Source organism: Erinaceus europaeus, chromosome 6, assembly GCF_950295315.1.
Source record: "Erinaceus europaeus chromosome 6, mEriEur2.1, whole genome shotgun sequence".
In the NCBI taxonomy this organism is placed as follows: domain Eukaryota; kingdom Metazoa; phylum Chordata; class Mammalia; order Eulipotyphla; family Erinaceidae; genus Erinaceus; species Erinaceus europaeus.
In genome coordinates, this window is record NC_080167.1 from 67,212,263 (window position 1) to 67,239,128 (window position 26,866).

Here is a 26,866-nt window from a genome sequence, read left to right on the forward strand (position 1 = left end):
ATCTGATGGGGGGATGACAAGCCGGGGCCGCCGGTGACTCAGACCTGCCACCCCCACCGGCCGCTGCTAGTGATTTCACACTGGTCCTCAGCATCACAGAATCACCGGGCGTGCAGTTACGCACTGTATTGACTGCCAAGGCTCTGTGCCCCCCACCCCCCCCTTTAGTTCTCACGGTCCTGGAGAGAGTCTGGGGTCTGGGATGGCCCCGGGTACCTTGCCGTGGCCCCAGCCCCGCAGTGATGCTCCAGAAGTCTCTGCAGGGTTGCTGGAACTTGCAGATACAGTTCTGGCCCCCCAGCCTGCTCTGCCCAGGGGAGAAGGGACTGCTGGCTGACTGGAGAGGGGTGGGGTGCACTTCCTTCCTCTTTCTTTGCAGGAGGCCCTGCGCCCAACCGCCTCCCTGTTGTCACCTTCCCTTCCTGGGCTCTGCCCCCTTCACTTCCGCAAGTGCCTGCCTGTCCCTTGTCCCCTCCCCTTGTCCTGTGACCTCATGCCCTGAGCTGCCCCCCCCTTCAGCCAGCCCTTGTCCCCTCCCCTTGTCCTGTGACCTCATGCCCTGAGCTGCCCCCCCCTTCAGCCAGCCCGACCCCCGCCGTGCAGTCCAGGTAGATGTCCCGTGAGGGCTGTGAGGGCTGCTGCGGCGGGCACATCCTCTCGCCACCCGATAAGCAGCTGTGCCCTTCATCTGCCAGCTTTGCCACTCTATCTGTGGGAACAAGTGAAGCTTGTTCAGTTCTTTGCTCAAGTGACAAGCAGCCAAGAGATGCGCTTAGGAGAGGCGGAGGAGAGGGGTGGGGTAGCAGACTGATGGTTTTTTTGGTCTGTTTGAAGTCCCCAGTCTTCGCCAGTTCTGAAATGCCCTGGCTGGCATCTGGTGAGGGTCGTGTATTTCCACGGGCGGGTGGCGCTGCGCCGGTGATGTGGGGAGGGTCTGCCCGCTTCCAGACTCGTGCCCATGCCCAGGGCTGGGCGCCACGTCCCGGGGCCTGTTTACACCAGGCTCTTGCTTTGGCTCTGCGGGAAAGAATGTTCTGGCTGATGTCTGCTACGGCCTGGGAGAGAGAGAAGAGCTAGGATGAAGGCCGCCTGTGTCCTGTGTCCGTCCAGGAATGCAGCGTGGGAGTTACTTGGTGTGCTCTGGAGACCTGAGCAGTAAGACCCCTGCGGGAATCTTCGCCGGAGCCCCCGCCGGCTTTGCTGTCTGTCACCACTCAGAGGCATTTCTCTCCCCACTGGCCGTGACGGTATCTCAACTATGCAGCTTTCCCCACCCCTCCACCCCGACCTTTTTTTTTTTTTTTATTATTATTGGATAGAGATGGAGACATTGAGAGGGAAAGCTAGGGAGAGGCAGAGAGGCAACTGCAGCCCCCATGAAGCTGCCCCTGCAGGTGGGACCAGGGGCTCGAGCCTCTGTAATGGTGATTGTGCTTAACCAGGCACGCCCGCTGCCTGCCGCCCTCCAACCATTACCATAGAATTTATTCTTTACGGGGCGGGGGAGACAGCATAATGGTTGTGCAAACAGATCCTCATGCCTGAGACTCCAAAGTCCCAGGTTCCATCCCCCCCCCCAACCACCATAAACCAGAGCTGAGCAGTGCTCTGGTGTTTCTCTCTCTCTCTTTCTCCTTCTGCATCTCTCTCAAAAATAAAGAAAAATATTAAAAAAAGGAATTTATTCTTGAAAGGTAATCTGATACAAAGCAAATGCATCTTCCTCACATGATCAGAAACCAAAAGTGGCATCCTTTGTGTGTGAGCGAGCGTCTCCCTGGTGGCCGCAGGAAGCCCCCTCACTGCAGGCAGGGGCAGCTGGAGTGTAGCAAGCTGCTGCTTCTGTGCCGTCACAGTTGCCACAGCCACGAAGCTGGGCTTCAGGAAGTGTTTCTAGGGACCGGGTGCTGGCACCACGCATGCTGCAATGCTCAAGGAGCCGGGTTCAAGCCCCTGGTCCCCACCTGCAGGGGGGAAGCTTTGAGAGCAGTGGAAGAGCGCTGTCTATCTCTGTCTCTTTCCCTCTCGGTCTCCCCCCTTCCCTCTCAGTTTCTGTCTCTATCCAAAAAAAAAAAAAGAATCAACATTCAAAATGAAATGTGGGCCAGGGGAGACAGCTTATAGTTCTGCAAAAGATCGTCCTGCCTGCAGCCCTGAAGTCCCAAGTTCAATCTCCTGCAATTCCACAAGCCAGAGCTGAGCTGGGAAAGCCAGTCAACAAACACAGCCCCAGTGAAACATGGTATAGCACGAGGCTTTGTGCCCTGGGCAAAGCAGTCAACACGATTTCTCTCATGCTTTATAAAAGAAGGTTGTCTTTCCTTGCCAGCCCAAACATTTCTTTCTTTTTTCTTTTTTTAAAATAGCATTTTTATATTTATTTTTTTATTTAATTTTTTTGTTATAAAATGGAAATATTGACAAGACCATAGGACAAGAGGGGTGCAGTTCCACACCATGCCCACCCACAGAACTCTGTATCCCATCCCCTCCCCTGATAGCTTTCCCATTCTCTATCCCTCTGGGAGCATGGACCCAGGGTCATTGTGCGATGCAGAAGGTGGAAGGTCTGGCTTCTGTAATTGCTTCCCCACTGAGCATGCAGCCCAAACAGTTCTGTACTTTCCCTAAAGTCTTGGCCAGCGAAAGATGTTGGGAAGTTGTGTTTTCATCTCTAGCCCAGGAAAAGTGGGAACTGTGGGGCTGGGTGGGGGCGCACTGGGTTGAGTGCACATGTTACAGTGTGCAGTGACCTGGGTTCAAGTCCCCGGACTCCACCCGCAGGGAGAAAGCTTCATACGTATAGAAGCAGTCAGTGCTGCAGGTGTCTCTTTACCCCCCTCCCTCTTGACTTCTTTTAACTTTTTAAAAATTATCTTTATTCATTGGATAGAGACAGCCAGAAATCAAGAGGGGCCGCGGGAGAGAGAGAGAGAGCCAGAGAGAGACAAACACCTGCAGTGCTGCTTCGAAACTTACAAAGCATCCCCTCTACAGGTGGGGACCGGGGGCTCAAACCTGGGTCCCTGTGCACTGTAACGTGTGCTCAACCAGGTGCGCCACCACCCGGCCCCCTCAATTTCTCTAACCCCCCAGATATATATATATATATGTATGTATGAAAAAAAAGAAGTGTAGGTGTGCATGCACTGACTCCATTCTTTTCCAAACCGTTCAGACTCACTTTCCAAAATGCCAAGCAGAAAATTTGCCGACGGTGATGTGGTGAGGGGCCGATGGCCTGGAAGTTCACTTTATTACGAAGTCGAAATTCTGAGCCACGACAGCAACTCCCAGCTGTACACCGTGAAATACAAAGACGGAACTGAACTGGAGCTGAAGGAGAATGATATCAAGGTACATAGGTGGCAGGCACCAAGCAGGGAGCGAGTGCAGCTTTGGCTCGGGGGCTCAGAGGAGGCCTCCTGGCTGCTTGGAGGCAGAGGCTGGACTCTGGCTCAGCATCGACTAAGTTTCTTTGGCTTTGCGACTGCGTGAGAGACACACAGCACTGTGTCCTCGGGACGCTTGAAGCCTGGCCGGCTGACGTTTGTCCACGGCTCGGAGACGATCGGGGCGGTGGGGTGGCACTGAGCTTCAGGGAAGGCTTCCAGAGGCGGTGACAGAGCTCCAGCCTCCACAACAGGGTCCATTCAGGAGAGAAAAGTCTCCCGCAGAGACCGTCTCTGTGCTCCTGCTGCTCTGCCCGAGCCGCAGCCTCCGGTGCTAACACTCTGTGCCGTCCCCTCACGCAGCCCCTGGCGTCCTTCCGGCAGAGGAAAAGCGGCTCCGCGTCCAGCTCCCCCTCCAGACGCCGAGGCAGTCGGTCTAGGTCCCGCTCCCGATCGCCCGGCCGGCCACCCCGCAGCGCCCGCCGCTCAGCCTCGGCGTCCAACCAGGTGGCGACGCACCAGGCCTCCGACAAGGCCTCGCACCAGGCTCCGTACAAGGCCGACATCGAGGCCATGAGGAAGGAGGTGCTGGAGGTGAAGTTGACACCGCTGGTGTTGGTATGTCTTTGGGGCAAGGCAGGGGAGGCACCAGGGCATGGGTCCTGCACACAGGATGCTGGGGATCGAACCTGCGTCCTCAAGCTCGGGAGTCCACCTCCCAGGCTACAGTGGAAGATGCAGAGTCCTCACGGGTATCTCACTCAGACCATTTGTAGTGAACTCATAATGTCAGGGAAGCATCGGATTAGCTTTTCCGTTTATGTAGCAGTGAGTGTTTGGGAGAGCAGAAAGTATCATGCTTTGGAACGTTTATGTGAAAGAATACTATCGGTTAGCCAGAGTGCTGCTGAATATCGTGGCTTAACCTGGTTGAGCACACGTTACAGTGGGTAAGGACCCGGGTTCAAGCCCCTGGTCACCACCTGCAAGGGGAAATCTTTGCAAGTGGTGAAGCAGTGTGGCAGGTGTCTCTCCCTCTCTGTCTCCCTCTTCCCTCTTGATTTCTGGCTGTTTCTATCCAATAAATAAAGAAAGTTGAATATTGTGGTTTCAAAAGCAGTGTGAGAGACAGACTATAAGTGTTTCTTAATGTGGTGTATATGAAGTGTGTGTATGAGATGAGACATGAGTAGCTTATCCCCACTTTTCTCAATTGACCACTTTCTCTCTTGCATAGAAGTGGTCATTTTAGGGGGCCGGGCGGTAGCGCAAGCGGGTTAAGCACACAGTGCAAAGCGCAAGGATTGGCATAAGGATTCTGGTTCGAGCCCCTGGCTCCCCACCTGCAGGGGGGTTGCTTTGCAAGTGGTGGAACAGGTCTGCAGGTGTCTATGTTTCTCTCCCCCCTCTTGTCTTCCCCTCCTCTCTTTATTTCTCTGTTTTATCCAACAACAATAACAACAACAACAATAACGACAATGATAAAACAACTAGGGCAACAAAAGGGAAAAAATAGCCTCTAAGAGGAGAGTCGGGCAGTAGCGCAGCGGGTTAAGTGCAAGTGGTGCAAAGTGCAAGGACCGGCGGAAGGATCCCGGTTCGAACCCCCGGCTGGCTCCCCACCTGCATGGGAGTCGCTTCACAGGCGGTGAAGCAGGTCTGCAGGTGTCTGTCTTTCTCTCCCTCTGTCTTCCCCGCCTTTCCATTTTCTCTCTCCATTTCTCTGTCCTATCCATTTCTCTGTCCATCCAACAACGGCGACAACAATAATAACTACAAAAATAAATAAATTAAAAATAACCAAGGGCAACAAAAGGGGATAAGTAAATAAATAAATATTTAAAAACAAATAGCCTCCAAGAGCAGTAGGTTCATAGTATAGGCACCAAACCTCAGTGATAACCCTGGAGGCAAACAACAAAAAAAAAAAAAGTGGTTATTTTAATAAAGTCCTGTTTGAAGTGAAGGTTGGAAATTCCGTGGTCCGGGAGGTGGCCTGTCGGATAAAGCACTGGACTCTCAAGCATGAGGTCCCAAGTTCAGTCCCCGGCAGCACATGCACCAGAGTGCTAGCTGGTTCTTTCTCATTGATAAATAAATTAAATCTTAAAAAAAAAAAAGTTGGAATTGCTAAGGTGTGTGGGCCTTCTAAAGGAGCCTGAGCAGTGAATAGTGGTAGAGAAAATATGTTTAGGTAAACAGAATAAAGTCTGCCTTTTCGTCTGTTCACTCAGTAGTATTTATTATCTGAGTAAAAAGCATAGTTTTTTTTTTAATATTTATTTTATTTATTTATTCCCTCTTGTTGCCCTTGTTGTTTTATTGTTATAGTTATTATTGTTGTTGTTATTGATGTCGTCATTGTTGGAAAGGACAGAGAGAAATGGAGAGAGGAGGGGAAGACAGAGAGGGGGAGAGAAAGATAGACACCTGCAGACCTGCTTCACCGCCTGTGAAGCGACTCCCCTGCAGGTGGGGAGCCGGGGTTCGAACCGGGATCCTTATGCCGGTCCTTGTGCTTTGCGCCACCTGTGCTTAACCCGCTGCGCTACCGCCCGGCTCCCTTGTTTGTTTGTTTTTTTTAACCAGAGCCCTGCTCAGCTCTGGCTTATGGTGGTGCAGGGGATTGAACCTGGGACCTCAGAGACACCTGCAGCCCTGCTTCACCACTCCTGACGCTCTTCCCCTTCAGGTGGGGGCCGGGGGCTTGAACCCAGGTCCTTGTGTACTGTGAAGGGTGCGCTTAGCTGGATACGCCACTGCCTGGCCCCGAGCTCTTTTTTTTTTTTTTTTTGAAGATCAAGACAGAAAGACGTCAGCACCAGAGCTTTGTTCAGTGGTGTGAAGGCTGCAGGTACAGTCAGTCAGTCAGTCAGTCAGTCAGTTGTATGCCTTTCTACTTTGAACGAGAGCTGACTGAAAAAGATGGAAAAAAACCAAAAGTGAAGCCTGTGAGGCTCTTTGCTGGACCCCCCAGCAGTGCCCTGTCCTCTGCTGCTCCCCTCAGAAGCCGTTCGGGAACAGCGTCGGCAGGTACAACGGGGAGCCCGAGCTCACACAGAGGAGCGACACGCCTCACAGACACGCGCAGGTACGGGTACGGGCGCCCTGTGTCAGCGGGCCTTGCCTTTGTGACGGGCAACGCTCTCCAGAAGCACACTGGAAACTTTCCTAGAAATGTTAAAGAAGAAAACCCCAAAACCACAGCGCCGCCCCTTTAACTGGGATTTAGCAAACCCACGCCTCTCAGTCTATGTCGACTTGCTGGGCAATTCCGCCCAGCCACTGCGGTGACAGATGCGTTTCAGAGCCACTCAGGGTCACAGGGTCAGCCGGAAGAGATCATCTCTTGCATTCAGTCCCCTGGCACGACACGATGCTGGAGACACCGGGTGTGGGCTCTGTTCAGGTGACGGCACTAAGGGCTGCACATTTTAATCCGTTTTATGTTTCAACTAGGAGACATTCCATCTGCCCCAAGACAGTAGCTACGTGGCTACACAGTACAGCCTTCGTCCGAGAAGAGAAGACATCAGAGTAAAAGAAGCTGATCTCAAGGAAGAGAAAGTCATTCCGAAAGGGTCCACATCATCGAGAAGCTTTGAAATGACAGCGACAAAGACGAAAGACTTAGAGTTTGGAGGAGTGCCAGGTAGAGGGGTGGGCGCAGGGAGGGCAGACAGGTGGCAGGTGGCAGTCGCCGTGAGCTGGTGGGAAAGGCCTTTCTCTGGAGGGGGCAGCCTGGCAGGCGATGGCACTAAGAAGGGGCGTCGGGATCATCCCTGGGGACTGTCAGATAGACAAGATGTGGGGCGTGGGGGGCCGGGCAGAGGGCAGGTGGTGACTTTCCTGGCTGTGTGCCTGTGCCACCATGCTCAAGGACCTGGCTGCGAGCCCCTCCTCCCCACCTGCAGGTGTCTGTCTGTCTCCCTCTTCCCTCTCAGTTCCCCTCTGTCCTATCAGATAAGGGGGAAGGGGGCAGAGGAGGGGAAAAAAGGCCACAGGGAGCAGTGGATTTGTGTAGGCTCAGAGCTCCCAGCGAAAATCCTGGTACAAAAAAAAAAGGAAAACAACAACTCCGGAAGATGCAGGGTGACTGTAATTGAAGCTTTACTGTCTGCTAATACATTCGAAGCGGCAAAAGTCCAAAATAAAAAAGCTAAAAGGGAGGTTATTTGAGAGTCGAACATGGGAAAGATGGTGACTAATTAGAGACGGGGTTCCTGACGGGCTGGGTGCAGAGGCCGTGGCCCCTGTCTGGGGAGAGCTGGGAGGAAGCTCCTCCTGGGACGTCAAGTCAAGGCACTGTCTACACTTAACACTGCCCACCGGCCAGAGGGTTTGGTCAGAGATCTGAAGGGTTCAAAGCCTTGGAGTTATTTTAAGTGGGTTGAGCTGGTGACATTTTATGAGCTCATAAAGGAAAATAGTTCTTGTCAAAGGGTTGAGAATCCTGCACGCGTAACGATTCTGTGTTTGAACCCCTGGTAGCTGGCCTATTAAACATGGCGAACCATGGGGCCGGGCAGTGGCACATCCGGTTGAACGCACATGTGGCAGTGCGCTAGAACCCAGGTTCAGATCCCCCGTCCCCACCTGCAGAGGGGAAGCTTCACAAGCGATGAGGCCGTGCTGCAGGTGTCTCTCTCTCCCCCTGTCCCCCTGGCTCTCCCCCTCCCCCTTGATTTCTCTCTCTATCCAATAAATAAGTAAATATTAAAAAAAAATACATGGCAGAGTGTCTCACAGACTATGTGCAGATGTAAGTGGGTGGGACACTGTTAGAAACTCAGGGTGTAAAGGTCCTTGTTCTCCTGAAGATTCGCCTGGTCACTCGGATGTCCTGGTGACCTGTCCCCCGGGCGGTTGGACCGTGAGAGTCTCAGACGGGCTGCTTCATTGCTTTGTGCCAGTGGCCTCTTTCCCCGTGGGTGACAGCAGCGGCTGGGCGGTTTTGGATGGCACACTAGAAAGTAATTTCAGACAGCCGGTCAACCCGGATGCTGACCTTAAAAACAAACAAACAAAACCACCCAACTCAGGTGATTGCGGATGTAGGCCCGTGAGGAGGGCCGGGCCGGGCCGGGAGCCCTGAGCCTGCGTGTTGCTCTCCCTGCAGGTGCCCTGCTCATCATGCTGGGGCTGCCTGTCTTCCTCGGCCTCATGCTCCTCATGTGCCGCCAGGAGGACCCCAGTCTCCTCAGCTTCCCGCCGCCACTGCCGGACGTGTCTGCGCTGTGGGAGACGAGAGCCTTTGGGGCTTACCTCCTCTGGTTTTTCCTCCAGGCTCTGTTCTCCTTATTGCCAATTGGGAAGGTAAACTTTGTTCTTGTTTGTTTGTTTGCTTTTTTTCCTTTCTTCTTTTTAGTTGAACACGATATTGTAAGATCCTCCTCCTCCTCAATCCTGTGAAGGTATAAAGAAGTTTGTAGTCATTTTAGGGTGAAAAGTCACCCTGGGTCATAAGTACCAACTCTGCTTAGTTTGTCTTTGCCGTTATCTCAGTATCCTACAACACTTGTTTATTAAGCAGAATCTTAAGATTGAATCAGGTTTCTTGTATGACTTTCCAGAACAAACAGGAGAGAGTGAGATCTTCTGCAAAGTAGTCCAACTAGTGGGAGGGTTTGTTGAAAGAAGAAATCATCTCGCAGCTTGTCGTTTTAGTATGGAATTAAGTATTCAGTTGATAAGCTATGGAATTAAGGGATTTTAAGTGTACTCCCCCCCCCTTTTTTTAACGGTGAGTTTCAGAAATTTATTGTCAGTAACATGTTACATTCTCTTCAGACCGAGGTTTTGTCCTCCTCCTCATCGTTTTTACTTCTCACCAGAGTCCTGCTTAGCTCTGGCCTTTGGTGGTGCTGGGGATTGAACCTGGGAGCTCAGAGCCTCAGGCACAATAGTTATTGTGCTTAACCAATGTGCAAACATTCCTCCCTTGCTATGTATAGTCTTTTCACCCTTTACTCCCATCTACTTCACGGGGACATGAGATTCCCCAAGCAGTCAGTCAGTCATTGCGGGATCTAATTCTTGGGGCTTTTTGCAAGTTTACCACGTGCTCACGCACAAAGGAACAGGTTTGCTGAGGGGAGGGCAGAGCCCCAGACTTCACTCCCTGTGGCTGTCTCTGGCTCTGCTGGTAAAGCTGTGTTGGGAGCACCAGGAATTCAGACGCATTGCAGGCAAGGCTAGTTTAAACCGGTCCCATGTCAAGGAGGAAGAACAGTCTGACGGCTAAAGCAGACATAATCCCAGACTCAGACCCAGCACCGTGTTTGGCACACACTTTAATTAGCCAAGGAGCATTTGCAATGAGTGTGTGGACCTTTGAAATCGGTAAAGGAGACAAGGATTCAATGATAGGATTAGTGTTTTTTTTAAAAAATATATATATTCATTTACTTATTACTGGACAGAGACAAGAGAAATTGAGAGGGAAGGGGGAAATAGGGAGAGAGAGACAGAGACGCCTGCAGCCCTGCTTCACCACTTGTGAAGCTTTCCCCCTGCAGGTGGGGACCAAGGGCTTGAACCCGGGTCCTTGTGCACTGTAATGTGTGTCCTTAACCAGATGCGCCACCACCTGGTCCCGATGTGATTAGTGTCTTACAGTTAAAATGAATTATAACATTTCTGAGTAGGTGTTTTGGGGTAAAAAATGAGTCTACTGTCTAATTAGACTCTTTTTTTTAATCTCACTAAAAGTCTAATTACACAGACTTTTCTGTTCAAATGGACTATTTCCTGAGTTCCTTTACTATGAGTGCCTCTGGGCTGAGTCTTCTGGGTGATTCTGAAGGCAGAAATGAAATGGTCCTCACCTCAGAAGTGTTAGAAGTGTTCTCAGTCTTTTTTTTTTTTAAATTTTTTTGACATTTATTTATTTTCCCTTTTGTTGCCCTTGTTTTTTATTGTTGCTATAGTTATTGTTGTTATTGATGTTGTCATTGTTAGATAGGACAGAGAGAAATGGAGAGAGGAAGGGAAGGCAGAGAAGGGGAAGAGAGACAGACACCTGCAGACCTGCTTCACCGCCTGTGAAGCGACTCCCCTGCAGGTGGGGAGCCAGGGGCTCGAACCGGGATCCTTACACCGGTCCTTGCGCTTCACGCCATGTGCGCTTAGCCCACCGCGCTCTCAGTCTCTTTTTTAGAAGAAAACAAAGTTGTATGAAATGATTGAATAACTAGGTGAAGCATAGATGCAGAAATAGCAAAAGAGGTGAAAAAGAAAGAGAAAAGAAAAAAAAATTGCAAAAGAAATGCCTGTAAGTGTGTGGATAGGAGTAGCCTGGTGATGTGGGTGGGGTCCACGTGGAGAAAGCCTTGTGTTTTCTGTCCGGGCGGTGAGAAGGTCTGGGAGGCTCCTCAGCTGGGGATTGACTAGATGCAGCCTTGAGTCTTGTGCTGACACGCGGGTGGCTGGTGGGAGGGGCTTTGGGAGCAGTCCCAGCACGCTGAGAAACTGCCACCAGGCACGTGTTTGAGGACATTTGAAAGGTAGAATTGGTTCATCAGAGCTCATACCTTAGGATTTTTTTTTTTTGACCATTCCCTAGGACATACTGCCAAGTAAGTGAAAGTAGAAGTCACGTGATGATAAAATGTGCTTCCCCCCAAACTGGAAACTAAATAATTTTTTTTCCTTTTAAGGTTGTAGAAGGCACACCCCTCTCTGATGGAAGAAGACTCAAGTATAGAATAAACGGTGACTCAAAGAAAATATTTATTTATTGGATAGAGGCAGAAACTGAGGAGGAAAGGGGAGACAGAGATGGAAAGAGAGAGACACCTGTAACACTGCTTCACTGCTCACGAAGCTTTCCCCTGCAGACGGGGAACCTGGGCTTTGAACCTGAGTCCTTCAGACTCCAAAGACTTGGTATTCCAAACCTAGGTTGTATTCTTTGAGCTGTCAAAGTGGCCACACCAGAGTCGTAAATAGTAGCTTATCTTCATCCGAAGGCCAGGCACCCAAATAGAGTAGCCGCTGCTTGCCCCACGGAAAGGAACACAGTTCCTTAGTGGCTCTGAGCCACTGTGTGTGCTATTTTCTCAGTAGCATTCGTCACTGAGGGAAGCGACTGTATCTGTCATGTCACTGTCCCCAGCCTGTGAGTGACCTGAAGCAGCGAATGGCTGTTTGCAGTGGAAAAGTCCAGCTTAAGCAGATGCTAGAGTCCTTGGAGGCTTGTGTGAGTGGTACAGTGTCTGTTCCCATGACCGCCTCTTGGAGGCAGTGCTCGGCCATAACTTTGCATCTGCCTTGCAAATAGAATGAAGACTCTTAGGAGTAATAACGGGAAGCTGTTTGCTAGAGGTGCCAGTGTGAACCCGGGGGCCAGCGTTAATTTCCTGCTTCCTTTTTCCCCAGGCTTCTACGCGTTTCTGCTGACGGCTGCCGTGGTGGGAGCCGCCACCTTCTGGGGCCTGGAGCTTGATCACGTGTACAACCACTTCCTGCCACTTGCGCTGGCGGCCACTGCTTTCTCTGTGGTCCTCAGTGCTTACCTGTATGTCCGGGCTCTGAAGGCACCCCGCCATGAACTGTCACCCGCCAGCTCCGGTGAGCGGCCAGGATCTCTGGACATAGGCTGCTCTTGCTTAGTTCTTGAGAGTGAAGGAAAGGCGTGGGGGGGGGGTGGATTTAAAAACGTGCATTTCAAGGAAGAACATATTTTTCCTCATGCTTTCCTGTTGGTTGCTCTGGCTTATTTATTTGCTTGCGGACATTTTAGAAGTCGGCTTGTGCCATTGCCATCCTTAGTAACAAGCAGTGATTTTGCTGATGCTTTCTTAGACTTGGTGGCATCGCAGTGGATGCCAGCTACCGTCTTTTGTCTCAAATAGAAAGTGTTCTTAAAGCAAGCGCCAAAAGAATAAGATTCCAAAATTGGTTGATTCTTAGCTAATTAAAGCATTAAAAACAAGCTAAGGTGCTAACTAGCTACTTTTTTTATTTGTATCACCACCAGGGCTGTCACTGACGCTGAATCCGCCACTCCCAGTGGCCCATTTTCCTTTTTTATCTGAGAGGACAGAGAAAAGTTGAGAGGGGAGGGGAAGGGAGAGGGAGAGAGAAAAGAGACCCCCACAGACCCACTTCACTGCTTGTGAAGCTGCCCCCTGCAGGTGGGGAGCCAGGGCCCTAGCCCAGGTTCTTCCTGTGCGTGGTAGTGTGGGCCCAGCTGGCAATGTGTGCACTGCGTGGGCCCAGCTGGCAATGTGTGCACTGTGTGGGCCCTGCTGGCAATGTGTGCACTGTGTGGGCCCTGCTGGCAATGTGTGCACTGCGTGGGCCCCGCTGGCAATGTGTGCACTGCGTGGGCCCCGCTGAATTCGTCTTTCTTAAAAAGCCAGATCTCTTAGAGCCAGCGGGTTTGACCGTCCCCAAGCCTGCAGACAGAGCCGCACTCCCCTCTCTGCCTCACCGCCTCTCACTGGCCGTGGGGTCCCGAAAGCAGTTGAATCGTGACCTGTGGCGAGCGGCTTGCAGTTTGAAGACAGTTAGGCCTGGAATACTGACTGGATAAAACCTTTCTTCTTAGGAAACCCCATCTATGACTTCTTCATCGGCCGTGAATTAAATCCTCGGATTGGTGCTTTCGATCTCAAGTACTTCTGTGAATTGCGCCCTGGATTGATCGGTTGGGTAGGCTTTGTGTTGGGTTTGCTTGTTTGTTTCTTAATGTCGTGGTGCGACTCAGTCTCACAGTGAGACTCAGTCCCTGCAAACAGCAGAGCTCTTACACCCTAACGCCTCTTGGCCTAATGTTAACGTGTAGCATCTTTCTGTATAGAAATATTTATTGGGAGCCGGGCGGTAGCGCAGTGGGTTAAGTGCAGGTGGCGCGAAGCACAAGGACCGGCATAAGGATCCCGGTTCGTGTCCACGGCTCCCCACCTGCAGGGGAGTCGCCTCACAGGTGGTGAAGGTCTGTAGGTGTCTGTCTCTCTCTCCCCCTCTCTGTCTTCCCCTCCTCTCTATTTCTCTCTGTCCTGTCTTAACAACGACAGCATCAATTACAACAACAAGAAGAACTACAACAATAAAACAACTAGGGCAACAAAAGGGAATAAATATTTATTTAAAAAGATTTATTTATTTATTAGCAACAGAGAGAAACTGAGAAGGGAGAGGGAGAGACAGACCCCTGCAGCCCTGCTTCACCACTTGTGAAGCTTTCCCCCTGCAGGTGGGGGGACCCGGGGCTTGAACCCGGGTCCTTGTGCGCTATAGTGTGTGTTTAGCCAGATGGCCACCGCTTACGAGTCGCTCACTCAGCTTCTCGTGACCCAAACACTTCTGAGGAGTCACCGGAGGGCCCCTCAGTTGGGGCCGGCTCCTGCCATGGCAGGCCTTGGGGACGAGCGCCCGGGTAGTGACTGTCCTTCTCGGCGCTGCCGCAGCCCCTGCTCGCCGCATCTCCCGAGCAGCAGGCTGACTGACTCCGGCGTCTCCTTTCCTCAGGTGGTCATCAACCTGGTGATGCTGCTGGCTGAGGTAAAGAAGCACAACTGGGCTGCTCCCTCCCTGGCGATGATCTTGGTGAACAGCTTCCAGCTCCTCTACGTGGTGGACGCGCTCTGGAATGAGGTGACCGACTCGCGGGGCTGGGGCCTCCTCTCAGAACCTCTGCTTCTGCCGGACGACAGCTCCTCCGGCCGGCTGGGGCCGGGACCCTGAGCCTCGGCTGCACCTCAGCTGCTTGGTGTTGCTTTGTGACTGTGACTGTGACTGACTGACCTCAAGAAATTGTCATTTCATCTCCTTAGTACTTGTTAGTGATTTCACAGTAGATTCCGGGGTCCTGTGATGACACCACTGCTCTCCCTGGCCTCCCAAGGACAACCGACATTTCACTCAGTATTTGTACAGCCTGCTGCCCTTCTCACCGACATTTCACTCAGTATTTGTACAGCCTGCCGCTCTCCTCACCGACATTTCACTCAGTATTCCTACAGCCTGCCGCCCTTCTCACCGACATTTCACTCAGTATTCCTACAGCCTGCTGCTCTCCTCACCGACATTTCACTCAGTATTCCTACAGCCTGCCGCTCTCCTCACCGACATTTCACTCAGTATTCCTACAGCCTGCCGCCCTTCTCACCGACATTTCACTCAGTATTCCTACAGCCTGCTGCTCTCCTCACCGACATTTCACTCAGTATTCCTACAGCCTGCCGCCCTTCTCACCGACATTTCACTCAGTATTCCTACAGCCTGCCGCCCTTCTCACCGACATTTCACTCAGTATTCCTACAGCCTGCTGCTCTCCTCACCGACATTTCACTCAGTATTCCTACAGCCTGCCGCTCTCCTCACCGACATTTCACTCAGTATTCCTACAGCCTGCCGCCCTTCTCACCGACATTTCACTCAGTATTCCTACAGCCTGCTGCTCTCCTCACCGACATTTCACTCAGTATTCCTACAGCCTGCCGCCCTTCTCACCGACATTTCACTCAGTATTCCTACAGCCTGCCGCCCTTCTCACCGACATTTCACTCAGTATTCCTACAGCCTGCTGCTCTCCTCACCGACATTTCACTCAGTATTCCTACAGCCTGCCGCTCTCCTCACCGACATTTCACTCAGTATTCCTACAGCCTGCTGCTCTTCTCACCAACAAGAAAGATTCACGAGCACTAAAAAGAAATATGTTCTGTCCTGTGGCCTTTCTAGAAAAAGAAAGAAAAAACACCCTGCTTTCTGGAAGGATCACTCTTGAATCTACAACACTGTTTTTGTTTTGTTTTGTTTTGTTTGTTTGCGTTTGGTGTAGCCAGGATCTTGCACACACATGATAGCACTGCTCCGAGCTTCTTTGTTCATTCAGATAGCGAGCCGGGGCCAGGTGGTGGGGCACCTGGATGAGCGAGGACCCTGGTTCAAGCCCCCAGTTCCCGCCTACAGGGGGGAAGCTTTGCTGGTAGTGAAGCAGCACTGCGGGCGTCTGTCTCCCCACCTGTCACTCCCTGTCCCATGGATTTCTGGCTCTCTCTATCCACTAATAAAAAAGAAAGAGAGAGAGAGAGAGAAAGAAGCTGTCTTCAGATCTTGTTCAGGGTGGTCCCTGAAGAAGGGTCAGGGAGGCACCAGAAGCTTTTCTGAGAACTGCTTACTGAATCCGACCATTTCCCCACTGGCTGCCGTTGTGGGGCGCAGGAAGGAGAGAGGCGGGAGAGAGGCCCCGTGTCCCCACCCCCTGTGTCACCATCTGTTCTCTCTCCTCGCAGGAAGCCGTGTTGACCACCATGGACATTATCCACGACGGCTTTGGGTTCATGCTGGCCTTTGGGGACTTAGTGTGGGTCCCGTTCATCTATAGCTTCCAAGCCTTCTATTTAGTCTCGCACCCAAACCAAGTGTCCTGGCCAGTGGCTTTTCTAATCGTTGCTCTAAAACGTGAGTATCCCCGTCAGTCTGCGGGTACTAGGCGCCAGGGGCTGAGCCAGCCATGCCCCGACACCCACACATCTGTGACGCGCCTTTTTCAGTGTCCACAGCTAACAGGCAGCCCGGGTGTGAGGAAGTCTCTGGTGGAGGAGGAAGACGCATCTCGCAGAGAGAACGGATGCCTTAGTTGGGCCCTTCCGCAGTTCTCTTCACAGAGGACTTTGTCTGTCCGTCCGGACTGTTCATTTTGAATGTTTGCAATTTTAAATCAAATGGAAGAAATTGCAGTTGAATTGTCCTAGTTCCGACTGCTGCTTTCCCAGCCCCTGCTCTTTCTGGTGGGAACCTGACAGAGGAGGAAGGGTCTCTCTCTCCACAGAGCTGGTGTAGAGGATGCAGGGGGGGGTCTGGGGAAGGGGGAGCTGAGGTCGGGAGATTGAGGGCCGGAGCTCGGCTGCAGCAAGGTCCTTAGGAGACGGTGGTGGGTTGACTCAAGATACTTCTCCTGATGGCGTCATCAGCGGCGGGGGGAGGTGGCGGGATGGCACTGAGCTTGCAACATGGTCACTTTTTTTTTATATAATTTTTTAAAAGATTTTATTTATTTGTTTATTATGAATGAGAAACATAGGAGGAGAGAGAAAGAGCCAGCCATCACTCTGGTTACATGTGCTGCCGGAGATCGAACTCAGGACCTCATGCTTGAGAGTCCGATACTTTATCCGCCGCGCCACCTCCCGGACCACCAACACGGTCACTTGTGCTGTGCTAACCCGTAATCACGAGAGAGGAATCCGCATCCTGGGTGCAGTTAGGGTTTAGTTTGACCGCTGATGTGGTTGATCATGCTGACCGCACCACGTCCTCTCAGGCAGTGTGTGTGTGCAGGTCAACTGGAAATAGAGTGTGGTGTCATTTCTTGCTCTATCCAGGGCTGCGCGATAGTTGATAGCCAGTGATACAGCAGGGCCTCGATGATGCCACCCGCCTGGAGCTTACAGCGGGGTTGGCCGTTTGTGTCGTGGCTGCCATTCCGTCTTCCCCAGAGGGCCCCCTGTCCTGGTCTCGTCATCCTCCAGGATCCCTTCATTGTCAGGTGGACAGTATTAGACTTTCCTCCTGGATATAACTGGAAGGAATCGGGGGGATGAGAGCAAGCAGCCTGACTAGAAAGTGTCCTTGAGAAAACAAACTCGCCCCTACTTGGGAGACTTCCTCAGGGCACAGAAAGTCTTCGGTGTTTGCCGCTTGAACTAGTCTGGCACTGGGTTACAGTAGTGGGACTTTCTTCCTCTCTCTCTGAAGGTCTCCTGGGACCCAGCACCAGAGTTCTAGCGTTCTCTCATTAGCCAAAGTCTGTTCTGAGTGAAATTACTTACAGATGCTTTTCTATACTAGGTTCTAGGCTGCTAGTCTGTGAACTTTTTCTTTTTTAATTGCAGTTTCTGGGTATGTGATCTTCCGATGTGCAAATTCTCAGAAAAATGCATTCCGGAAAAACCCCTCTGACCCAAAGCTTGCGCGTAAGTACTGCCTCGTACTGGACTTTATGAAGGTGTCTGTCTCCTGCTTAGATACGGCTGAACCTGTATTTTTCCCCTTCACACAGATCTGAAGACCATTCACACCGCAACGGGGAAGAATCTCCTTGTGTCTGGATGGTGGGGCTTTGTCCGCCACCCCAATTACTTGGGGGACCTCATCATGGCGCTGGCGTGGTCTCTGCCGTGCGGTGAGTACCCGCCGGGCCGCTCGCGGAGTCCCAGTGCACCAGTCCGCCGTGTGCCCGCCGGGGCGGCTGTGACGAGCTCCTCTCTGCTGGGTCCCAGCTCTGCAGAAGCAGCACCTCCTCTTCCTGGGTTGTGAGGGGAGCTAGGAGCCCACAGAGCTCAGGGGTTCGCACACACTTAGGCTTTAAACTGCCTGATAGCTTGTGTTGTAAGCAGAATATGTAGAAATTAACTCTTATTCAGGACCCAGCTTATGTGGGTTCTAAACTTTTATTATTTTATTATTTATTTATTTATTTGCCCCCAGGGTTATTGCTGGGGCTCGGCAAGGACCGGCGTAAGGATCCCGGTTCCAGCCCCCCGAACCCCCATCTGCAGGGGAGTGAAGTAGGTCTGCACGTGTCTGTCTTTCTCTCCCTCTCTGTCTTCCCCTCCTCTCTCCATTTCTCTCTGTCCTAACAACAACGACATCAATAACGACTATAATAATGACCACAACAATGATAAAACAACAAGGGCAACAAAAGGGGAAAAAAATGGCCTCTGGGAGCAGTGGATTCGTGGTGCAGACCTGCTTCCCCGCCATGTGCGCTTAACCTGCTGCGCTACTGCCCGACTCCCTAAAAATTTAAAGATACAGAGAGGTAAGGAGGCAGAGAGAGAGAGACCACAGCGGCGACGTTTTCTTCTTCAGAGTTGGCCAGGCTTTAACCTAGGTCCTGCATAAAACAAAGCAACGTACTACCCCAGTGAGCTATGGCCTGTGCCGTTCGTGCATGTACACACACAGTCGCACGCACACACACACACACGTACACTCACACGTATACACACACGTACACACTCACATACAAACACGTTACACACACGTACACAAACACATACGTACACAAACACACACACGTACAGACGGACACACGTACACTGTTCTGCACTGGGGATGGAGAAGAGTAGGTCTGCTTTCAGTGTGAGGCCGAGTGTCCCGATTACGATGACTTGTCAGAATGAACCGACCACATTGCTCCGAGTAGCTTCGATGCGACTTCCTCCCCCATGGGGGCAGTTTACTGGCCGTCCCCGTTGAAAAAGCATCTCGGACGGGATGCGAGGACAGGCACAGGCAGCAGGGCTGCCCGTGATGATGATGCCCGCTTCTTGCTGCCTTGCAGGCTTCAGCCACGTCCTCCCCTACTTCTACGTGATCTACTTCACCGTGTTGCTCATCCACCGAGAAGCGCGAGACGAGCACCAGTGTCGGAAGAAGTACGGCGCGGCCTGGGACAAGTACTGCCAGCGTGTACCCTACCGTATCCTCCCCTACGTCTACTGACTGGCCCGCCCACCCTGTGTGCCTCCCGATCTGGCTTCCATCTGCGAAAACAAGGGGGAAAAGTCACCAAAAGGAACCTCTCATTATGCTGACAGGATCTCCAAATCTCTTTCTGAGTCATTCTCTTACCATTTCCACGTTTCTTTGTTATTAAATCCTCACAATTAGCATTGGAAAAAATAAAGAGGTCAGCATTTGCATCCCAGCGGGAAGCTCTCCATCGTAAATGCTCTGATTTAGGTTGCTTTTCACAGTTTGATTTTTTTCTTTTGTTACCAGTTTTTTTTTTTTTTAATGAAAACACTGTTAAATTTAAAATGCTTTTATGTTTTATTGCATGAAGAGTAGTCTTCAAATTCATTTCCCTTTATATTAAATCGTTTATTAGCTATATGATCTGAATTAAAATTTGATCCTATGTTAAATGTTCTTTGTGAAGAGGGAGAAAAGATTATTAATAGACACTGTAAGGGAGACCGGTAGGAGCAGTTTGCTTAATCTCTGCTTTGAAAACCACATTCGAGAGTGTAAATACATAGCTTTCATGTAATATATGGTAACTTCAGATTTTCCTGTATAGTATTTTGAATGTGAGATAATTATCAGGATTAAGTATCTTTTTTAACAAAAACATTTGCAGTATTTTTAATTAAGTTTTATAAAGCATTACAGCTGAATTTAAAGAAAATTTTAAGCAGTTAGAACTCATTTACTATTGTATAGAAAATGCTATTAAAACATAGGATATTTTTCTTAATCCAAAGTTTGTGAATTTGGCTTTGCTACCTCAATTGCAGTTGTTTGTTTGCCTTTATAAACTTGCAAGTAGGAAGAAAAAGAAAAAAGAATACATATATTTTTAGAGTAACATCACTATTTAAACCTTTGTACACTGAGTGATGTTTGAAAATTCTCCATTTTAGGCTCATATATATATATATATATATATATATATATTTTTTTTTTTTTTTATGGTTTTGACTTTTTAAATTAAACTGGTTTTACTGTTGTTTGGCTTAAGAAGTTTGTGCTGGATTGTGTGTGTCCTTTATATTTGAGAAAGTCGACTCCTTGTAAAGGAGCATGTTTGTTCTTTCCAAGTCTAGCCATGCAGAGGTACCCAAGACTTAGTGACGGGCACGAGGTAGCTCTCGGCGTGGAGTACTAACTAGTCCACTGATGCAATCCCATTCTTACAGTCCTGGAGCTCAGCTGTTTGAGTATCTCAAACCAAGGAGGATCAGATAAGTGGCGTGCGTGCGTGCGTCTGTGCGTGTGTGTGTGCGCGTGTGTGTGTTGCTTGGGTTTTTAACGACACACTCGGAAGTAGTTGTGACTCAGCTGATGTGACATGACTGGCTGTCTCTGGCATTCTGTATCCTGTCGACTTGAGCATTGTTTGGGTGGAATCTGGCTACTGACGTACGCAAGCAGTCTTTTTTTATCTTTTTTTTTCCCCCCTTAGGCTTTTCTCTTGGCATCAAAAAATGTTGTCTGAGTATTCTGTGATAGTTTTATACCAGGAAAGCTTTGGGGGAGGAAGAAGGGTATTAAATCCTTTCCCTGGCAATGCACAAAAGAGCCTGTTGTTACCGCAGTGGAGCAATTTCTGTATATCAGCTATAGTCTGTTTTTAATTGTCTTTTGACATGTTTGACAAGTTTTATAATGAAGTTTTAAATTGAAAATAAAGTTGAAAAGAAATGTACTACTTTGATCACTTTGGAACTTCATTTTTGTTTGTTTTGTTTTTGCTGGTCTTCAAACTTTGGTCCCCAAACAGGAATCTATAGTACCCACACCCCTCCTAACCTCATTTTTTTTTTTTTCCCTAGAGTTGTTTTGAACCTTCTAGGACCACACAGGGCCTCTGGCCAATTTCTGTTTATATTGAAGCTCCCAGAAAGCTGGAACGTTGGCTGGATTAGCTGAGTGTAGTCACTTCTAGGTGATGGCCACGGAGTCAGTATTTGTTTGAAAGAACAGAAGACTGAAAAGCTGCCCAGAGGGGGCTCGGTGGTGATGGCACAGGAAGGTATGGACATGAATGAGAACCCAGGTTTGAGTCCTGGTCCCCACCAGCAAGGGAGAAGCTTTACAAATGGAAGAACAGACTGCAGGTGCCTCCTCTTCTCCTGCCTGATTTCTCTCTGTATCATAGTAAATAATGATGATGAAGTTAAAAAAAAAAGGCCACCAGAGCAGTGGGTTCATTGAAATATTTTTAAAATGTATTTGTTTATCGAGTAGAGGCAGAGAGATTGAGAGGGAAGGGGTTGATAGAGGCAGAGAGAAAAGGGAGTCACCTGCAGTTCTGCTTCACTATCATGATTCCCCACTGCAGGTCGGGACTAGGGACTCGAACCCAGGTCTTTGAGCACGGTAACATGTGCATTCAACCAGCTGAACAACTGCCCAGCCCTGAGATGGATTCTTAATGCAGGTACCTTGCCCCAGGATGGCTCTGGGGACCAAAACAAGCCAGAAGCTATTGCAGGTTTACTAACATGTTCAGGCGTTCAGGTGGGTTTCTGTTAATCGCAGAAGTACCCATGTACTTGAAAGACGGACGGTCCGTGTAGCAAGAAGCATTCGGATGTCAGGGAGACAGCAGACACCACTTTCCAGGACCTTTCGTGTCTCTTCTCGGCGTGATTACATCATTGGAGGTGTCAAAATATGCACGGACAGCAAGTGGACTAAAGATACCACCTCCAGGAGTCGGGCAGTAGCGCAGCGGGCTAAGCGCATGCGGCACAAAGCGCAGGGACCGGTGTAAGGATCCCGGTTTGAGCCCCCGGCTCCCCACCTGCAGGGGGAGTCACTTCACAGGCGGTGAAGCAGGTCTGCAGGTGTCTGTCTTTCTCTCCCCCTCTCTGTCTTCCCCTCCTCTCTCCATTTCTCTCTGTCCTGTCCTTTAGCAAATACACTGGAATAATGTCTCAGCTATCCTGTTAAAAGCCCTATATTTTATTTATTGTTAATTATTATAACTTGTCTGAAATGACAAGTTAGGCTTTTGTAATTCTTTAGTATGTTGCTGTGTGCAATTCCTAATTTTTCCTTTTGAGTGCTGTTAACTTTCAGATAAAGGGTCTAGTTCTGGGCAGGGTGCTGCCTCCTCAGTCCCCTTACTAGAGAGAGGGGCTTACTCTCCATTCGTGCGACGTGGTGTTTGTTGACTGACTCGCTGCCAAGGAAGTCTGTGGGTGAATGTGGGCTGGAGTCTGAGCTTGGGCGGCCGTTTAGTCACTCCTGAGAACCCTTTTCCTCTCTAATAAAATCTGACGGACGCACCATAAATTGCCCGTGTTGTGTGAGGATCAGAAGGTCCTCTCAGTGCTCGGCGTAGAGCTCGGTGATGAGAATTCTGCTGACAGAAACACGCACATGAATGCCCTTGGCCGCACCTTCAGCATCTGTTTTCCAGTTGGAAGAGAAGGTCAGGTGGAGTCAGACTGGTTTATCTGGAGGGAGAAGATCTCTATCAGAGAGTCTCAGGAGTTTGTGGTCGGGTCTCGCGTTCATGTTTTCTGTGTAACTCAGCAACCAGGCGAGGAAAGTATTCCAGAGATCAGCTTACCTGGCATCTATGGTTTGCAGAAAGACAGACAGACGCCCTGATGTCTTGCTGGCTGCTGTGGCTTCCAGGACCTCTCCTTACCCTGAACCAGAGCCCCTTCCCCCCCGGCCCCCTCCCACAGCTGCTGCCTAGAACAGACGGCAGGTACAGAAGAGAGACCGTGTCTGCCCGGTCTGGCTGAACACAGCGACTTTATTCACAAAGGCTGTTCACTACACCAGAGTATCTTGAAACGTATAGATCTGGTTAGAGGGGAAAAGGAACTGGTTCGAGGTGGATGTCTTGTCCTCCTTCTCGCACAGCAAGGCAACCTGCATGGTGATCCAGTGACTGGGCGGCTTCTTGGTGGGTAAATTCACCGATGTTATGAAGTTGGGTGGTAAGCTGGGTGTCTGCGTTGACCTCTCAGCCGTCTGGTAAACAGGGCATTCAAACGTGTAGAGGTCTGACTGTGCCTGGCCAGGAACGGTTGGTCTTTCAGTAGAAATCTGAACGACAACAACAAATTGCACAGTTCAAACTAGCAGCTCTGGCGCTCAGATGGGGACTCCATGCATGGGGGTGCGTGTGGGGGTGCTGCTCTGGTGTCTCCCCACCCCTAAAGCAGAGCGAAGACCTGAACTGGGGGGATGGATGGCTCAGTCAGTGGTGCCTCAGAATAGACATCCACATAGGAATAAACAGCCCCTTGCAGTAACTGCAAAGCAGTTGTCATTAGGACTTACTATCTTTATTTATTGGATGGAAACAGCTAGAAACTGAGAGGATGAGAGAAACAGAGAGACACCTGCAGCCCTGCTTCACCACTTGCCGAGCTCTTCCCCTGCAGGTGGGGACCAGGAGCTTGAACCCCGGTGACATGTGCACTCAGCCAGCTGCGCCACCACCTGGCCCTGCCATTATGCCTTTACGGCCCTTTGCAGCGCTCGGTATTTCTGAGAAGTAACACAGGTGCCGTGGCAGCTCTCAGATTCACTCTCTACTGGGCCCCAGTGCTTTTCCTCATTTTGAGAGGAGACATCCCAGCACCCCCTTTCTCTCTGGTCCCCCCCACCCAGCACTGCCTCGGTGTTCCCCTGTGCTTCTGTGGCTCAGCCTCAGGGTTCGGGCATGGGCAGGCAAGCACACTACTGGGCGAGCCCTCTCCTTGCCCCTGGGGCATTTTAAAGGCTGTTTGTCTGAAGTAAGCCGCCATCTTTCCCGGATGACATTGATGAAGTCAGAGGGGCCGGGAAGCCACGGTCCCCAGAGCCGGTTAGATTGGCCAGCAGCTGGGTGTTTACCTTGGTCGGCATGAAGTAGATTTCAGGAAAGTCACAGTGAAGCTCAAGAGGCAGGGAATCTTCTAGCACTTTCTGTTCTTGATTCCACCTTGCTCCCTCCATGAACAAACCAAAAACGTGAGCTCCAAAGTGTGTGAGGTCTATGCCCTAAGATCAGAGAGAGGCAGTGTCAGTGGGGCCCAAGGCTGGAACGCTCTGTCAGCCACATCTCGCTCCCTCCCCTGGGTCCTGTGGGCTGAGGCCACCCTCGCCGGCGAGCCAGTGTAGGTCTGTGCACACCAGAAGGCTCTTAGAGAGTCTTTCCTCTAGCTCTTTAATCTTGGGAGAATTCAGCTTGATGCCTTTGGCATTGGGTTCTGACTTCCACTGGTACTTTAGTCCTCCCTCTAGAAAAACCGAGTTTCAGGGTAATTTTCAGGGGCGGACCTCTTCAGAAGAGCCACTCGGGATAACTAGCAGTAATCTTCACTGATGGCTGATTTTGATAAAAAGCAGAAGTAAAAGGGGGTGGGGCTGAGTGGTGGCGCATCTGGTTGAATGCATGTTCAACGCACAAGGACCCAGGTTCAAGCCCCCAGCCCCCACCTGCAGGGGGAAAGCTTCACGAGTGGTGAAGCAGGGCTGCAGGTGTCTCTCTGTCTCTCTCCCTCTCCATCTCCCCCCTCCCTTTTTAATTTCTCTATCTATATCCAAATAAATAAATAAAGATAATTAAAAAAAAAAAGCAGAAGTAAGGAGCAGCATGTGGAGACATTCCCTTCTGCCGGGAGGCATCTGGAAGGTCCCAGCTGCACCCGGGGTCTGAGGGACTGCAGGGAGAGGCTGGGCCATTTGGATATTTGTAACATCATCTGTGGGTCATACAAAACCATCAGCTTGGAAATTAGCAGTCGGGGCTGGGTGGTGGAGCACCCGGTTACCATGTGCAAGGACCCAGGTTCAAGTCCCCAGTGCCCACCTTTAGGGGGAGTGTCCTTGAGTGGTGAAGCAGTGCTGCAGGTCTCTCTCTCTCTCTCTCTGCCTCCTCTTCCCCTCTCATTTTCCCCCTGCCCTATAAAGAATTCTTTAAAAGTTTTTTTAATGAATTAATTTATTCCCTTTTGCTGCCCTTGTTTTATTGTTGTAGTTATTATTATTGTTGTTACTGATGTCATTGTTGGATAGAACAGAAAGAAATGGAGAGAGGAGGGGAAGACAGAGGTGAGGAGAGAAAGACAGACACCTGCAGACCTGCTTCACCGCCTGTGAAGCGACTCCCCTGCAGGTGGGGAGCCCGGGGCTTGAACCCGGATCCTTACATTGTTCCTTGCCCTTTGCGCCACCTGCACTTAACCTGCTGCACTACTGCCCGACTCCCTTTTTTTTTTTTAAAGAAAGAAAATGAGCACATAACGAGGCTATGAAGAAAGGTCCTAGATGTACTGAACTTTCAGGTGCTGCCAGCAGTGGCCCTGGCAGGCCTAGCCCCAAGGATTTGGGGTGTCACCCTCCCCGTCCCGCCCCACTCAGGCTGGGGACTGTAGCTTCCGTTTGACTTGGGTTTAGAAGTTATGACCTGAGCTGTCCTCCTGAGACGCCATTCCCACTCACTGAACCTCCACTTCCTGACCTATGTGAGGAGGAGGGATTCAGGAAGAGAGCTCAGCAGGGTGGGCGGCATGCGCACCTGGGGACGGTTACAGTGGCCCAGCAGGCGCCCTGTCTGGAGCACGGGAGTCATTTACCTCACACCCAGAGCGTCCTGGCCAGCGTGTGTGCGTGTGCTGTGCGTGTGCTGTGCGTGTGCGTGCGTGCACACAACACAACTCTACCATCAGTCTAGCCAACCCCCATCTGTGACACACTCCAACAAGTACCAAGATCAGTGTAGCCAACCAACCCCCATCTGTGACACACTCCCAACAAGTACCAAGATCAGTGTAGCCAACCAACCCCCATCCGTGACACACTTCGACAGTACCAAGATCAGTCTAGCCAACCCCCGTCCGTGACACACTCCGACGAGTACCAAGCATAAGGACCCACGCAAGGATCTGGTTTGAGCCCCTGGCTCCCTACCTGTGGGGGAGGGGAGTGCTTCACAAGTGGCAAAGCAGGTCTGCAGGCATTTCTTTCTCTGGGGGCTTGAACCTGGGTCCTTGAGCACTGTAATATGTGTGCTCAACCTAGTCCTCCCCCCTTTTCTTTTTTCTTTCTTTCTTTCTTCTTCTTCTTCTTTTCCTTTTTCCCAAAGCACTGCTCAGCTGCGGCTTATGATATTGCTGGGGATTGAACCTGGGACTTTGGAGCCTCAGGCATGAGAGTCTCTGCATAACCACTATGCTGTCTCCCCCTCCCACAGGAGCTAGTTGGTCTGCCCATTGAGGGTATTCATGTTGTAATAGTCTATTACAAAGGACGGCACTCTGGGCACGGCACGGGGCTCCTCCTGCATGTGTTTCCTCACTGCCCTTGGCTGAGGACTTAGGAACAGAACTGCTAGATCACAGGAACGCTCTAGCTCATTCTTTTTTTTTTTTTTTTTTTGAGGAATCTTGCTACTGTTTTCCATAATAGTCACACCAATTTACATTCCTATCAGGGGTGTGCGTGGGTCCCCCAAACAGAGCAGCCCCATTGCCTGTAAGAGAGCAGGTAGGCTGTGGTCCCCAGTATGACGAGACCCTAAGCAGTAACAGCAACAAGAGGGCCAACCCTTGCTCCTGGCCACCCAAGGATCACACTCAAGGGCTGAACGTTCGGTAACAGAGCTCAGGTCTGTGGTCCGGGAGGTGGCGCAGTGGAAAAAGCACCTGACTCTCAAGCATGAGGTCCTGAGTTCGGTCCCTGGCAGCTCATGTACCAGAGTGATGTCTGGCTCTTTCTCTCTCCTCCTATGTTTCTCATTGATCAATAAATAAAATATTTAAAAAAAAAAAAAAAGAGGTCAGGTCTGCAGGTGTCTGTCTTTCTCTCCCCCTCTCAGTCTTCCCCTCCTCTGTCCTGTCCAACAACAACAGCAACAACAACAACAAAGGAATAAAGTGGGGAAAACGACCTCCGGGAGCAGTGGATTGCTAGTGCAAACACCTGGAGAAAAACAAACAAAACCCCCACAAAACAATGGAGCAGAAAACAGAAGCCGGAGTTGACGCTTTGCACAT

The 26,866-nt window shown here is 50.6% G+C and overlaps 2 protein-coding genes across 6 annotated transcripts in view; one reads left to right on the plus strand and one right to left on the minus strand.

Annotated features, from left to right (window-relative positions):
* The first annotated feature begins 659 nt into the window (after positions 1–659).
* On the plus strand, positions 660–20,565 carry LBR (lamin B receptor). Of its 2 annotated transcripts, none has more exons than XM_060192426.1 (14): positions 660–1,155; positions 3,179–3,357; positions 3,756–4,010; positions 6,400–6,483; positions 6,852–7,044; positions 8,512–8,708; positions 11,051–11,105; positions 11,772–11,963; positions 12,946–13,049; positions 13,869–13,994; positions 15,638–15,806; positions 17,240–17,320; positions 17,407–17,529; positions 18,697–20,565. In XM_060192426.1, exons 1-14 carry the CDS (start codon positions 1,113–1,115, stop codon positions 18,855–18,857), a joined length of 1,962 nt encoding a protein of 653 aa, XP_060048409.1. In that variant the 5' UTR covers positions 660–1,112; the 3' UTR covers positions 18,858–20,565. The 2 variants fall into 2 exon arrangements, with proteins under 2 accessions (XP_060048409.1, XP_060048411.1); XM_060192428.1 differs by having other exon boundaries at positions 1,110–1,247.
* A 2,047-nt stretch (positions 20,566–22,612) lies between these two features.
* Positions 22,613–26,866, minus strand: part of DNAH14 (dynein axonemal heavy chain 14) — a 283,313-nt gene continuing 279,059 nt past the window's right edge. For all 4 annotated transcript variants that reach the window (XM_060192438.1, XM_060192437.1, XM_060192440.1 and 1 more), the window contains 2 exons: positions 23,724–23,870; positions 22,613–22,928 (listed from right to left, as the gene is read on the minus strand). In XM_060192438.1, the coding sequence (XP_060048421.1) occupies positions 22,653–22,928; positions 23,724–23,870 (423 nt within the window). In that variant the 3' untranslated portion in view covers positions 22,613–22,652. The remainder of the gene's footprint in view (positions 22,929–23,723; positions 23,871–26,866) is intronic.

Coding starts and splice junctions, on each gene's coding strand:
- LBR (XM_060192426.1), top strand. CDS start 1,113: ATGCAGCGTGGGAGTTACTTGGTGTGCTCTGGAGACCTGAGCA. Junction 3,358..3,755: donor TGAAGGAGAATGATATCAAG/GTACATAGGTGG, acceptor CCCCTCACGCAG/CCCCTGGCGTCCTTCCGGCA. Junction 17,530..18,696: donor GGCGTGGTCTCTGCCGTGCG/GTGAGTACCCGC, acceptor GCTGCCTTGCAG/GCTTCAGCCACGTCCTCCCC.